The sequence below is a fragment of the Acomys minous genome (assembly GCF_964271855.1).
Source record: "Acomys minous genome assembly, chromosome: 4".
Taxonomy (NCBI): domain Eukaryota; kingdom Metazoa; phylum Chordata; class Mammalia; order Rodentia; family Muridae; genus Acomys; species Acomys minous.
In genome coordinates this window covers 70,751,270-70,765,909 of record NC_140486.1, presented here as the reverse complement: position 1 = coordinate 70,765,909, position 14,640 = coordinate 70,751,270, and the positions used below count along the sequence as shown (strand labels likewise).

The following is a 14,640-nucleotide window of genomic DNA, read 5'->3' as shown; positions in this document are numbered from 1 at the left end:
AATTCTCAAGTATCAGCAGCAAACATTATATTGAAATACTTGGCCCATCAGTGTTGTTAATTTTAACTACTTTGTCATGTGTCAGGGTGTGACACTTTACTTGTAGCTTTTTTATTACACAGTGGCTTTTGTTTTGTTCTATGGCAAAATGTAGACAGTTTTATACCTTTCACCCACTAGTGCCACATAGCATCAGACACCCACAGTCTCAGATTCCATGTTATGGACTCAAGCAACTATGAATTGATAATATCCAGAGAAGCATCTGGTAACTCGGTTCGTAGAGTGCTTGCCTCGCATGTGCAAAGCCCTACGTTTGACCCCCAGCACTGCATAAACTGGGCATGGTGGCACACATTTGTAATCCCATCACTCTGCACAGCAGAGGCAGGAGGCTTAGATGTTCCAGGGTCATCCTTGGGCTACATAGGGTGTTGTAGGCTAGCCTGAGCTACATGAGGACTTGTCTCAAACTAAGCAAAATGAGAAAAATCTTGCATTATATGGGTCCTGAGTCATGTAGTATACCAAGTATTTATATTACATTCACATCAAATGAGGTGTTATAAGTAGCCTATAGGAGTATGTACCTGGGCTGCACGCAGGTGCTATGCCATTTATATAAATGTCTGCACAGCTGAGTGTTCCCAGAGGTTCTGGACCAGTCCCCTTGTTGATGCAGAGAGAAACTACCCTAATTATGAGCCACAGCTGATGTTTATGATAAACTAAAATTTACTTTTTAAGTGTCCTGAATGCCAGTATATTCTTAAACATGGTCAAAAATAGTCAGTTTTAGTACCTATCACCTACATATCTATCATATATATTATCTATCTATCTATCTATCTACCCATCTATAATCTATCTATGTATCTGTGTATCTATCATCTATCTCCATAGCTATCTCTGCAATGTGTCTGTTGTTCTGAACGCCTGTCTTAACCCTCATGCTTAAACTATTTAAAAAAACAAACCCAGTGCTGTTTCATTTTGAACAAGAAGAGTTCTGAGGCAGCCTTTATGTCTCCAGGCCTCCAAGGACTACATCGGCATGGCGGTCGTAGACGGCCGGCTGACGTGTGTCTACAACCTGGGGGACCGAGAGACTGAAGTGCAGATAGACGAGGTGCTGACGGAGAGCGAGACTCAGGAGGCGGTGATGGACCGAGTGAAGTTCCAGAGGTACCGTCCAGGGGGCCTTTGCCGTCTGTGTGCCTGCCTGGTCTCACCAAACTCTTCCACTGACATGTTACTCAGCTGTGCTTCTGACATCCTGGATTTGAATTATCTCATTTGTCCTACAACTTTCTTCTCTAATTTTCAACAGAATTTATCAGTTTGCCAAGCTTAATTACACCCAAGAAGCCACGTCCAATAAACCCAAAGCGCCCGGGATCTATGACCTGACCGGTGGCAGTAGCCACACACTCCTTAATTTGGATCCTGAGAAAGCTGTGTTTTATGTTGGAGGTTACCCACGTGATTTTCAAGTAAGTATCAATGCTGACTCACTGGGTAAAAATGCTTCAACTTTAATATAATGGCTTCCTTTCTGTGTTTTAACAACTTCTGTACAGACTGAATTAGCCGTGTGCTCTTAAAGCACACCCAGTGGTAACTGCTAAGGTGTACTATTTTGCCCAGTGTTTTAAGCTTTAGAGCATTAATTTAATGTACTGTGTTTGTAAGTGTTAATACCCCCATTTTACAGAGAAACACACTCAGGCAGGGAAGATTAACAACCAGCCTGAGTTTAGGCAGCTCTTAAATGGCAAGGCTCTGAAACACATTTTTCATCCTTATGCTATGTTCACTGTGAAAAGTCTTAGCGCAGCATGGCCACTGCCCCTTCCTGTTCAACTCACCGAAGCTCTGTCTTGTTTCTCTCAGCCTCCTAGCAGACTGAGGTTCCCTCCGTACAAAGGCTGTATTGAACTAGATGACCTCAATGAAAATGTTCTGAGCTTGTACAATTTCAAGACAACTTTCTATCTCAACACAACGGAAGTGGAACCTTGTAGGAGGTAAAGGAAGCCTGGATGCCCTTGTCCCTAGAACTAGGCTGGGAGGTGCAGCACTGCCACCTCTCTCCGTGGTGGGCTGCTAATATTGCAGTCATTGCCCGGGGTCAGTACCACTCGCCCTGTGTGTGCAGACTACACCCATCACAGTCTGCCCCTAAGCTTTAATAACACCCGTCTTGCCCTAGTTTACATACGGCATTAGGTTAGTAGTTTCTCAGGTTTTAAAAGGATAGATCTTTGGGGCCTGTGAGTTGGCTCCCTAACATCATGTGCTTACAAGCCTAAAGACCTGGGCTGGATCCCTGAGTCCATTAAAGGTTGAAGAGAAGGAAATCTACTCCACAAAGCCACAAAGTTGTCCTCTGATGTACACACACACACACACACACACACACACACACACACACACACGCACACACATACACACACACACACACACCACATACATGATAATAATAAATGTATTTTTAAAATTAATTTCGGTTCCTCCTAGTATAAAAAATACTCAATATTAAATTATTTAGGCACATAATTATATAATTAAGTTTTAAACAACAGTAGTCTACAAAGTGAGTGAGAGTCTAGGCTCTTTGCCTTCTGCGCCTATTTGGAAATTGCTCTGTCTTAGTCAGTGCTCTATTACTGTGCAGACACACCATGACAGTGGCAACTCTTATAAACTCTGATAACTGGGACGTGCTTACATTCAGGGGTTTAGTCCGTTATTGTCATGGTAGGAAGCATGGCAGCATGCAGGCAGACATGGTGCCAGAGAGTACCTAAGAGTTCCACATCCATACCCACAGGCAGGGGCAAGAGAGACAGAGAGCCACTGGGCCTGACTTGGGCTTTTGAAATCCCAAAGCAAACCCCCAGCAACTCACTTCTTCCAACAAGACCACGCCTACTCCAACAAAACCATGCGTCCTAGTGTGCCGCTCCCTAATGACCAAACATTCAAATATGTCAGCCTATAGGAGCCATTCTTATTCAGACCTGCACATGCTATTGTGAGCTCCTAGCCATTCTTCCAATGTAAAGGTCTTGGGTTATTCTTATCTGAGAAGAGCAAGCATTCATGATTTAGAGGAAGCTAACACCAAAAATTAATAATTTCTTTCATTTAAACATTTTTTGCTAGTTGGCCACTTTCTCCTAAATAGAAGATCTCTCTGTGTCTCTGTGTCTCCCTCCCTCCCTCCCTTCTTCCCTCCCTCCCTCTCTCTCTCTCTCTCTCTCTCTCTCTCTCTCTCTCTCTCTCTCTCTCTCTCATGGATGTATATAATATATGTATATGTGTCCAGGTACATTCATCCATGTGTGCATATATGGAGACCTTTTTCTCTGTAACCTTGTTTTTGAGAACGGGTCTTTCTAAACCTAGAGCTTACTATGCTGGCCAGAAAGCCCCTAGGTCCACCCCCAAACCCTCACACTAGGGTTACACATATGTTCTGCCATGCACAGCTTTAATTCGGGTTCTGGGTATCAAAACTTGGGTCTTCATGCCTATGCAGCAAACACTTTACCACTGAATGATCTCTTCAAAGGTTGAAGGTTTGAAGAGCACACAGGAAGAAAGGCTGACTAGACACATTAACAGTTTTTCCCTTTCCCCACACAATTGCAGCCTGTATGGTCCTTGTTCCATTGTTTAACCATCAGTATCTCATATTAATAAGCACACCAGCAAGGCTGACGTCTAACTTCTGGTTGGTGTTGACAGGAGAAAGGAAGAGTCGGACAAAAACTACTTTGAAGGGACAGGTTATGCTCGCATCCCCACTCAGCCGAAAGCTCCCTTCCCAAACTTCATCCAAACCATCCAGACCACTGTGGACCAAGGTTTGCTCTTCTTTGCAGAAAACCAGGTAAGGTGCACCAAGCATCCAGAAACTGTTTGTGAGTCCCCTGTATCTATCTGGGGTGACTGGGCTGAGCCATATGGATTAGAAAGCAATGTGGCAACATGACCATGGCTAGGCATGCTTTCTTCTGTTGGGATAAATCTTAATAATTGCAAAGGATGAGGAAATTTGAGGTCTTGGCACCACAATGAGGCAAGATTCTCCTCCTATACTATTCTCATATCAGTTTTAGACTTTGAAAATAGACACTTTAAAACACGCAAAGACCTCCTGGGGTCCCCAAATCTACGTGGCTGGACTTCCTGTAGCTATGACCTTTGTCTGGCTCGGGGAAGGCTGTGGAGATTGTGTCTTGATAAACCTGCATGGAAACTTCCGTACTTACAGAGCCTGGGTTAGGGGGCCATCCTTTATTGTTAATATTTTCTTTATTCTTGAGGACTCTGTAGTATATACAATAAAATGTCATCATATCCACTACCCCATTTCCCTCCCCCCTTCTTCAATCCTCCCCCTAATATAGTCCCCTCCCGATTTCATGCTGTTGTCTTTTTTCTTGATAACTCGCTAAGGCCAACCAGTGCTGCCTTGTGGGGGGCGGGGGTCATGCAGTGGATTGTGGGAAATCTACCAGTGGCCACACATTCAAAGGAAGATGAATTCTCCTTTCCCTAGCAGTCTTCAGCTGCCAATATGTACTCACGAAGGGCTAGGGCTGGAGAGCCCCTCCCCCGGCCATGCTGTACATTTGGCATAGATGACCCGTGAGCCTTGGTAGTCAGTAGTGGGTGGTGGTGTGGAGAAAGATGATTAGAGCTCAGCACTTACCTCTTGTTCTTAACACTGTGACCAGTTGTTATCTCAGCATTGGCAAAAAAAAAAAAAAAGAGCTTCTCCAACCAAGGCTGAGAGCATCCTAGGTCTATGGGTATAAATGCAAATACTTGGGATACAGCTTGACAGTGTGAGCATTTAGTAAAATAATATAATAAAAAATAGATAATGAAGTTGACCTTCCACGCCATGGGCTCTTGATCAGGATGATCCATAGCCATCAGGGAAATGCAGATTATAACTACCAGATTCCATCATTCCAATCAGAATGGCCATCCTTGGGAATACAGATCACAGCAGGTGCTGGTGTGGGTGTGGTGAAAGGGTACCCTTTAGAGTGGTAGTGAAAGTTTCGATGAGTTCAGCAAAGTTCGGAAATCAGTGTGGAGGTTTCTCAAAACAAACAAACAAACAAACAAAAGACCTAAACAGACCTACTACATGACCCAGCTATACCGGAGGGCAAATCTTATATTTCTTAGGTTACATGCATGCCAGGTGGTAGTTCAGTCACGACTTCCAGTGCCCTCTACTGGCTCAGGAGAGTGGACATGATGCTTGCTCCGGTTCTTCTTTGTTGTGTAGTTGCTCTCACAAGCAGTGTGCCAGAAAATTGTATTTTAGCCCAGAGGAACAGTCTGCAAATATGATGCAAGTCTTAAGGTTTTACCAACCCCCTGCCTGCCAGGTAGGAACAAAGGCTCCACTCTTCTTTCTGAGGTTGGTCTGGTCCCTTAGCTCTGGTGCTTTCAGAGGGTCCCAATCAGCCTGAAGGCTGGAGAGAGCTAGACTGTATGCCAGCAGCACGTCAGGCCAAGGGACTTGTATTTCAAAACCAGGTCTCCTTGGTTCACGTGGAGGATCTCATTGTTTTAGAATATTTGCATATTCATAATGAGAAATCTTGAGGATGCTCAGTACTCTGTACTCAGTACTCAGTACTCAGCTTTCTCTGTTCTTACATACTCCATGGCCCAGAGCCAGGAAACAGTGCTGCCCAGGTTCAGGCTGGCTCTTCCCATGCCAATGAAGGTAATCAAGATGACCCCACAGGCGTGTCCAAAGGCCAGCCCACTCAGTCAGTGCCTCACTAAGATGCTCTTCCCAGATGAACAGAGGATCTGTCAGGTTGGAAGAAAGCTAGCCATCACAGGACCCAGGTCTAACACAAGCACCATGCATGCTTCATAAACGTGCATCGTACACGTGTAGGTCAGAGGTGATTCTATACAGTACACTTTAAGGATCTTGTACGTAGAGCAATGTTTGTGTACCACAAACTATCAGAACTGTGGTGGTGTGCTGAGGCTCGGACTCGATGCTTTAGAGTTTGAAGCGTTTCCCACTTTGAATTTGGAGGCTGGGGAGGCTTGCAGATTGGAGGTGTTTTACATCTTGAAATTCTTGGAGACTAAGAACCAGAAATAGTATTTAGTCTAGAGGAAGCTTACATAACACCATTGTGTAAGAATGCTTAGGGCCTCTGCTAAGAAGATGAATGTTGCTCTCAGGGAGCTGTGCTGCCTGGCTCAGCAGTGGATGGCTCTCCAGGGCAAAGTTTTAGGATCCACACTAAATGCCTTTAGGATGAAGATTCGGACCCTGAATCTCTCAGGATGAAGACTTTTTATTGAATTTATTTTTTTAAATGTATTCACTTTACATCCTGATCGTAGCCCCCTCCCTCATCTCCTCCCAGCCCCACCCTCCTTCCTTCTTCCCCCCTCCCCTAATCCTCAGAAAGAAGGAGTCCTCCTCCCCTACCATCTGACCCCAGATTATCACGTCTCATCAGTACTGCCTGCATCCTCTTCCTCTGTGACCTGGCAAGGCCTCTCCCCAGGGGGAGGTGATTGGAGAACAGACAACAGAGTCCATGGCAGAGACAGCCCCTGCTCTCCTTACTAGGGGGACCCACATGGAGACTGTGCTGCCTGTGGGCTACATCTGAGCTGAAGGCCTGGGTCCTCTCCATGCATGGTGCTTGGTTGGGTGTATCAGTCTCTGCAGGCGCCCTGGGCCCAGATTTGTTGGCGCTGTTGGTCTTCCTGGGGAGCTCCTGTATTCTCTGGTCCTTCTAGCTCCCAACTCTTCCATAAGACTCCATTCACTCTGCTCAGAGTTCGACTGTGAGTCTCAGGATTTGCTTCAATCTCCTGCAGGGTGAAGTCTTTCTTTAGATCTGTATTATATGGCTAATTATCCTGTATTCCTCATAAGTGATTATATTCCATGTTTGTCCTTCTGGGTCTAGGTTACTCACTCAGGATGAGCTTTTCCAGATCCATCCATTTGCCTGCAGGTTTCATGATGTCCTTGTTTTTAATAGATAGATAGTACCCCATCATTCTCATAATAGGGAGTTGGGTAAGAGGAACAATACAAGATTATTCCTGGCCAAGAGGCAATGCTGACCAGGATGAACCAGGCCCTGCCCTCTAGAGGAGGATGTTGGTACTGCACAAAGGTGCACTGCCTATTAGTAAGCTGCTGCTCCATCACAAATGTGAATAGTGTAGAGGGAAAATAACAAAGTATGATGTCAGAGTCTTGATTAAAAGGTGCCTCCTCTGAAACCTGAGGGACACATAGAAGGTGACACTGGACGGGTATGTGGTAGAAGAGGATCCAGCAGGGACAGGGACATAGAGAAGGCCTGGCAATGAGAACATGCAGGGACAAAGGGGGCCCTGTGTGGCCTGTGTGGCCTATGTGGCCTATGTGGCCTGTGTGGCCTGTGTGTGTGTGGCCTGTGTGGCCCTGTGTGGCCTGTGTGGCTCTGTGTGGCCTGTGTGGCTAGGGTTTGGATATCCATGGAGACTTGATGAGAAACAAAGTGAAGAGGTGCCCAGTGCCTCGAAGCATCTGCTGAGAACTCTGAGTTGTGCCCTGGGAACAAGGCAAGTTAGAAGCGATTGCTGACGGCTGCCCTGGCTGCATGGTGGAAGGTGATCAGTGGGGAGTGAGGGAGGACCACTGGAGTAGGGTGGTGTGGCTGAGACCAGGGAGGTGGCATGAGAGAGCTAAGGGGAAGGTCCCAAGGTTTGATTGGACTGATTGGATGAGAAGGGAGAACATGGCTCCTCGTGTGGTTTGCAGGTTCTAGTTTCAATAAAATAAAATCAGGATGCTGGCTGCCATGTATGGGTTTGTCCTGGGTGCAGGGCCCTGCGATGTCTCACACTGCTAACAGTAGGCAGCCATCTTCTGCCTCCTGAGTGTGAGGTCTCACAGCACTGGTCTCCCTGCTAGCTCAGGAGGCACCTGAAGCTGTTGGGACCAAGTGCATAAAGAACCACTGGAGATGCAGAACTTCTCTCCTCTTTTCCAGTAGAATACCTTCTGGTAATCTGCCATTTTCCATACTCCAGGATAACTTCATATCCCTGAATATAGAAGATGGTAATCTCAAGCTGAGGTACAAACTGAATTCAGAGCCTCCCCAAGACAAAGAGATTGGAGGCCCCATCAATGACGGGAAAGATCACTCGGTATGTCCTTGGAGTCTATTTATTTGAATTTTCAGAAGTCAATGAACCTTTAAAATGAAATCAATGCCCCTCAAAACAAAAATAGGCAATATGACACATAAGGCTCTTACAAGGTGAACTTATTAACTGAGGGATGTGTCCTTTAAATTTTTTAATATTTAGGCATGATATGTAATATATATCTTATATTATCTTAGATATTATATAATATTATATATTATATTATATTTATACATATCATATGTAAATTGTGTAAGCCATGATAAATTTCATGTGAGAACATTCCTATTAAAATGAGACCATTTCTACTAAAAAAAAAATTTAGGTCAGTAGTGAACCATGGTTGAGGACCACTGTTTTAGTAGCTTGGGGAGATGACTCAGACTACATGAGCAGCTTCTCAGAAGCTAAGTGGAGAAAGCTGGGCATGGTGGGCCTGTCATTCCAGCCCTAGAGATGCAAAGGCAGGCAGGTCCCTGGTGCTCGTAAGCCAGCAGGCCAGACTATGTGGCAAGTGTCAGCCAGTGAAAGACTACATCTCAAGGTGAAAGATGCCCAAGGAACAACACCTACGGTTGTTTTCTGGCCTTTTCACACACATGCTCACATATGCACACATATACACACACATGGATGAACATGAAGAAACATGAACATGCATATACATGCAGATAAAAATGTTTTAGTGTGAAATGTTTATCCCACAAATCCAAAGGAAAACAAAACCAGTCACTCTGAGCTACCACAAATAGGTTTGTGTCTCATTGCTTGAGGATTCATTTCTCATTTATTTCAGATTTTAATCACAATTGGGAGATTACAAAAACGCATATGGATAAATATGAATGATCAAAGTAAAAATATTGAAGCGGAAATGTTTGATTTCAGCACATATTATTTGGGAGGAATTCCAATTGCAATCAGAGAAAGGTAAGATGATGTTATGGGGTTTTATTTGCGGGGGACCACTGCATGCATGTGAAAGTCAGAGGGCCACTGGTGGGTTTTTTTCTTTCCTTTCATCCTGTGGGGCATCCTGGGCATCAAACTCATGTTGTCAGTCTTCCCAGCAAGTGCCCCTACCCACTGAGCTATCTCACCAAGTGGACCACCTCTCCTGCTGGCAGGGATTACAATCAATAATTCTAGTCTCCTTTGTTTAATATTAGCCACAAACAATTAACTTTGCAATACTAACAGTGTGGCCACAGGGGAGAAACAGATTATAAAATTTGAATAATGGACTGGCAATCCAAAATGGGGAGAGTTGAATAACTGTGTGCCACCTCCTTGTCACTCTTGGAAGACTCCAGTTGGGTGACAATGCTGAGGAAAGCAGAATGAAGCACTGCTTTACCCATTTAAGTCACGGGCAGGTAATGAGAGCACACACATGTGGGGAGGGGAGAGGGAGGAGAGACAGAGAACAGCACCTGCCCCAACACAATTAGGTTCCTCTAGCAAGGATGCTCAGACCTTGTCTCCTGGGGGGTGGGGTGGAATATGGAAGCCTAGGCTTTCAGATGGCTTAAGAGAACAGATATAAACATATTCATAAAGATGCTAGGCCCATAAATTCATACACACTTCCCTCCCCTCCCAAGGTAAAAGCTGTCTTTATAAAATAATTAAGCCACAGCGCCAATAAGGATTTGCTTTTCCTTTTAATGAAATTTAATGTTATGCATGTTCCCCATAGTTCTGCAGTTTATAATGAATTGGACCGGGATGAAGGCAGACACCCTTCCGTTTAGATAAATGGAGCTTCCTTGGGGATTTACAATGAAATCAGCATCGGATTCTCTTAGTACATCATTCGATTAGGAAACATTAATATTTGCCTGGACCTTAGTCAGTCCGTGTGTATTCATGTTTTACATGAATCCAGCTTTGCACAGATCAGGAAGTCAACGTGAATGTCAGAGTACCAGCTAGGAAGAGCCGCTACAGATGTAGGGACCGGCAAGCTGGACCACTCTGTAAAGTGTTCGCTGAACAAGTGTGAGACCCTGAGTTCGCACCTCTAGCACCCATATGCAAAAGCCAGGCTGTGGCACTGTGTGTCTGCCATCCTAACGCTGGGCGTCAGACGCAAGAGCATCTCTCAAGCTTGCTGGACAGCCAGGCTAGCTAAGTTACTGAGCTCCAGTTCTGGTGAGAGACCTTGCCTCAAAAAATAAAATGAAGAGCAGTAGAGGAAGACACCTAGTGTGAGCCTCTGGCCACAGTGTGCACACACATACAAACGCACACCCACAGAGCTGTGTGTACACATATAGCATGCAGCACACAGCCAGAAGACCTTGCTGGCACAACGATAATAGAGCGGTGATGTAACTATAGCATGTGCAGGGCAAGTAGTGATACACCGCCTTGCAGTGAGGCCTCACTATTCCCTGTGAGCCACACATATTAAGTTAGTCATGTGACAGACCCATGATGCAGATAGCAGGTAAAGTTTTATGGCCAACAGGCACAGCACATGAACCTATTATAGCCCAGCCCCAGAGCCCACAGCCCGCAGCCATTCCTGGAACTCTTGATATAGCTCTGTGTTCATCTCAACCCACATCCATTCCAAGCTTTCTGAGCTTGGGTGGATTTAGTCGTCATAACAGTCACTTGCTCACGTGGCACAGTTGGGAAGTAGCAGATAGATTAGAGCCCAAGGTGTCAAGTTAGCATTGATTAAATCCGCCACGTCTTTCAGAATTTAATAGAACTAAAGAGTAACCCTTTCTTGTGAGTTCACAGAGTAGATGGATAAAGAGCCTAAGGGTTTTTTTTTTTTTAGCACATTCCTGGTTCTCCTTGGTACATGTTTCTGTAACACCTGCAGTTTCCGGTTCATTCATAGGCTTTATATCCATTGTGAAGTATCAGAAAGCCAGCATTTCTGGGGAGTCCAGTCTAATGGGCCCCCCTTTTTCTACATCCTCTCACCAGGTTTAACATCTCCACACCTGCTTTCCAAGGCTGCATGAAGAATCTGAAGAAAACCAGTGGGGTTGTCAGGTTGAATGATACTGTGGGTGTAACCAAAAAGTGCTCTGAAGACTGGAAGGTAAGCACAGGATTTCAGAACTGTGTGGCATATCGCATCCCGGAGTGCCCACAGTGCTGCGACAAGTTGGCTTCGGGCACTGCCCATGCACTGAATCTGTGAAAAAAAAACAGCCAGCTACACACACAAAACCTTCTGGATGTTTGGTGACTGTGTGGCAAAGCCCAGCAAAAGTCTGTCTGAATTGCAGTGATGGTGTTCAGGCCATTTCCAGGGAAGCGGTGTAGTTCGAGAGCCCATACCTGGGCATCCAGAAGGTGATTACAATGCCAGTCATTTCCACGTTTGCGTTTCAGCTTGTGCGAACTGCCTCGTTCTCCAAAGGCGGACAGATGGATTTTAAAAACTTGGCTGTGCCCTTGTCTGAGCGCTTCCAGCTCTCCTTTGGGTTTCAGACCTTTCAACCCAGGGGGACACTGCTAAATCATCAGACACAGGTAAGAGGCAGTGGGCTGGCAATAAGGTGAAAGCCTAGCCCCAAGCATCCTGCTAACAACAGCAGAGAGATTTTGAAAGGAGGGGAGTTCCCCTACCCAGACTAGCCAATGGACAGGACATTCTCCACCGTTGAATGGAGAAAGAGATCTGACTTTCACACGAACTCTGATGCCCCATCTCTGACCATGTCCCCTGGATGGGGAGGCCTGGTGGCACTCAAAGGAAGGATAGCAGGCTACCAAGAAGAGACTCGATACTCTAAGAGCATATATAGGGGGAGGAGGTCCCCCTCAGTCACAGACATAGGGGAGGGGAGTAGGGGGGAAGCAGGAGGGAGGGAGGAATAGGAGGATACAAGGGATGGGGCTAACAATTTAGATGTAATATGAATAAATTAATAATAAATAAAAAGAAAGAAAGGAGGGGAGTTGGGCGTTTTACCGGCCATCACAGGTCTGGCTTGGGTAATTCTTCACCTGGATAGATCCTGAAAGAAATCTGACTAGATGGTGCATAATAATCTACAGAGCTGTTTGTGTGGATTGAGTGACCCTTTCCCTTCCTTTTAGATACATGGTAAAAGAATTACAACGAGTATACTGTAATTATAACAGGTAATAATGTGGCCTAGGAAAAGGTTAGGATTTATCCTTACTATTTCCTCATGATTGTATCTTCAAAAGAAGGTTCCCCAGATTCCTTTACCACATCAGTTACTCCTCAGAAAATAGTTACCCCAGGAGAACTAGAGAGCACTGGGTCCTGCGCACACTGTCCACATGCAGGAGAGCCACAGAAATTCTCTCTTGCTGCTGGGAAGGCAGCCTGGCAAGTAAAGTGCTTGCTACGCAAATCTGAGGATTGGCATTTGGATCCCCTATGCTCACACGAAAGCGGGGTGGGCATGGCTCAGTGGGAAGCAGAGAGCACATCTCCTCAGCAGTCTGGGGCTCAGTCTCCTGAGATAGAACAGCCAGAATGGCAAGCTCTGGGCTCACTAAGACACTGTCTGCATATGTAAGGTAGCGAGCAATCAAGGAAGGCACCGGAAGTCAACCTGTGTCTCCACATGCCTGTGCACCCACCATACAGGCCTATGTGGAAAAGCAACACACAGAGAGCAGAGAGACAAGAGAGACTGAGATTCTGTCTCACAAGAAGATGCTCTCTGCAACCCTGGAGATATAAGAGTCAGCCTAGAAATCCACTGATGGGAAGAATGGGCCTTTTAAATGAATCATGTTTTGATTTGTTTCTTTGGGGTTGCCAAGCACAACAAATACTTGGTATCCGTTCTAAAAGACGGCGTTGACTGGCTCTGTAGCATGCGTGCAGGTGAATGTGTGTGCCAAAGGACACTTCATGTGGTGTTCCTCAGGAGCTGTCACCAGCCTGTGCCTCACCCAGTAGGCTGAGCTAGCTAACCAACAAGCCCTGGAGATCCCCATTTCTAGCTCTGCAGCCTTGGGATTACGAGCATACTGCACTGCAGCCAGCTTTTTCTACGTGGGTTCTGGGTCAGATCCTTGTCCCTGTGTGGCAAGTACTTTATTGACTGAGCCATGTCCCCAGCCCTGACCCAGCACTTCTAATTCCTAATCGTTTCCTCTGTTACATGTAAGTTCAGTCACTTTCCAGTCCACATAATGATGAGAAGCACATGTAAAGATTAGGCTAACAACTTAGAGCAACTCAGGGCAGTAGAGGGATTCTAGAAATGTCTTAGGGACATTGCTCTCAAGTCTATAAAGTGTTGGTTAAGGAACAGAACTAATCCCATTCAATAGCAGCATCACTGGCTGTAACTGCACTGGACAGACTGCTGCAGATGAATAGCTCACTGAGATCCCACGCCTATGGAAAACTCCAGAAATCAGACTTGATAAAGAAAACGGAAATGCCAACCACTCTAAGGACAGGGATTTGACTCATTGACAGAAGTAGATCATCTTGCCAGTGTTTGGATGAGTGCAGTTTGACATGGAAAATTGGGTTTCTTAGGAATAATGACCAGAAGATAAAACATTGATGAAAATTACAGAAAAGGAGTCATTGTTGTAACCTTGTACAGGGGCCTGAATAATGGTGAATCAATTCCTGGCTGCAAAATTTATGCAGAAGAAAATGAATTCTGGTAGAAACAACTTCATCAAAATGAGAGTAAAAATAGGGAAAAATGAGATGTGATCTAAATGTTCTATATAGCTTATTAGAAAATTAAACAGGCCTAATGAAAGTAGATCTAGAAAAAGACTGACAAATTCATCAATGCTGAAGTAAGTTGCATAAAATTTTTATATTCATAAGCAAGGAGCCAAACTATTGAAAAATTATCTTTTGATCAAAATGTTGAAGTCAAAACATTTGGGTCACAATGCCCTGAGTGCTTTATGCCTACTTTTGGTAATTTGTCACCTCTAAATGGTGTAATCTGGGACAGTTTCAGGCCAGAAGCCTGCATGTCACCCTGGAAGATGGTTGCATTGTGTTGAGAACGAGGGACAGCAGCAACCCGATTTTCAAGTCTCTGCAGACCTACACGGATGGCTTGCTGCATCACGTATCTGTAATAAGCGACACCTCAGGGTGAGTGGGCTGCGTCTGCTGCCAGGATCTGTTTAGTTCAACAGAGAGCTCTCCAGTGTAGCAGCTTTGCAAAGTGTCTCTTCCTGATGCCTATACTGGTTGGCTATTATGTGTCAGCCTTTTCCTAGTTCTGTACCCCTGTCCTGATTAAAACATAAAATCAGCGGTCTGATGAATGTGGATAGATAAAAATTCAAAATGGACTACCCACCCTAAATGGTGGAGGCACATTATAACCCTTCACACATGATGGTGTGGAGGAACCTCTAAAAGTGTTGCGAAGAGATGGTCACATAAAAGTGCTCCTCTGTGATTTTGTGTCCAAGAGTTTA

At 45.2% G+C, this 14,640-nt stretch overlaps 1 protein-coding gene across 2 annotated transcripts in view; it reads left to right on the top strand.

Annotated features, from left to right (window-relative positions):
* LAMA3 (laminin subunit alpha 3) overlaps nt 1–14,640 on the top strand; it is a 226,015-nt gene that overhangs the window by 187,999 nt on the left and 23,376 nt on the right. For both annotated transcript variants that reach the window (XM_084779751.1, XM_084779752.1), the window contains 9 exons: nt 1,034–1,185; nt 1,331–1,493; nt 1,894–2,027; nt 3,754–3,898; nt 8,101–8,220; nt 9,017–9,150; nt 11,167–11,284; nt 11,581–11,721; nt 14,163–14,308. In XM_084779751.1, coding sequence (XP_084635877.1) covers nt 1,034–1,185; nt 1,331–1,493; nt 1,894–2,027; nt 3,754–3,898; nt 8,101–8,220; nt 9,017–9,150; nt 11,167–11,284; nt 11,581–11,721; nt 14,163–14,308 — 1,253 coding nt within the window. The remainder of the gene's footprint in view (nt 1–1,033; nt 1,186–1,330; nt 1,494–1,893; nt 2,028–3,753; nt 3,899–8,100; nt 8,221–9,016; nt 9,151–11,166; nt 11,285–11,580; nt 11,722–14,162; nt 14,309–14,640) is intronic.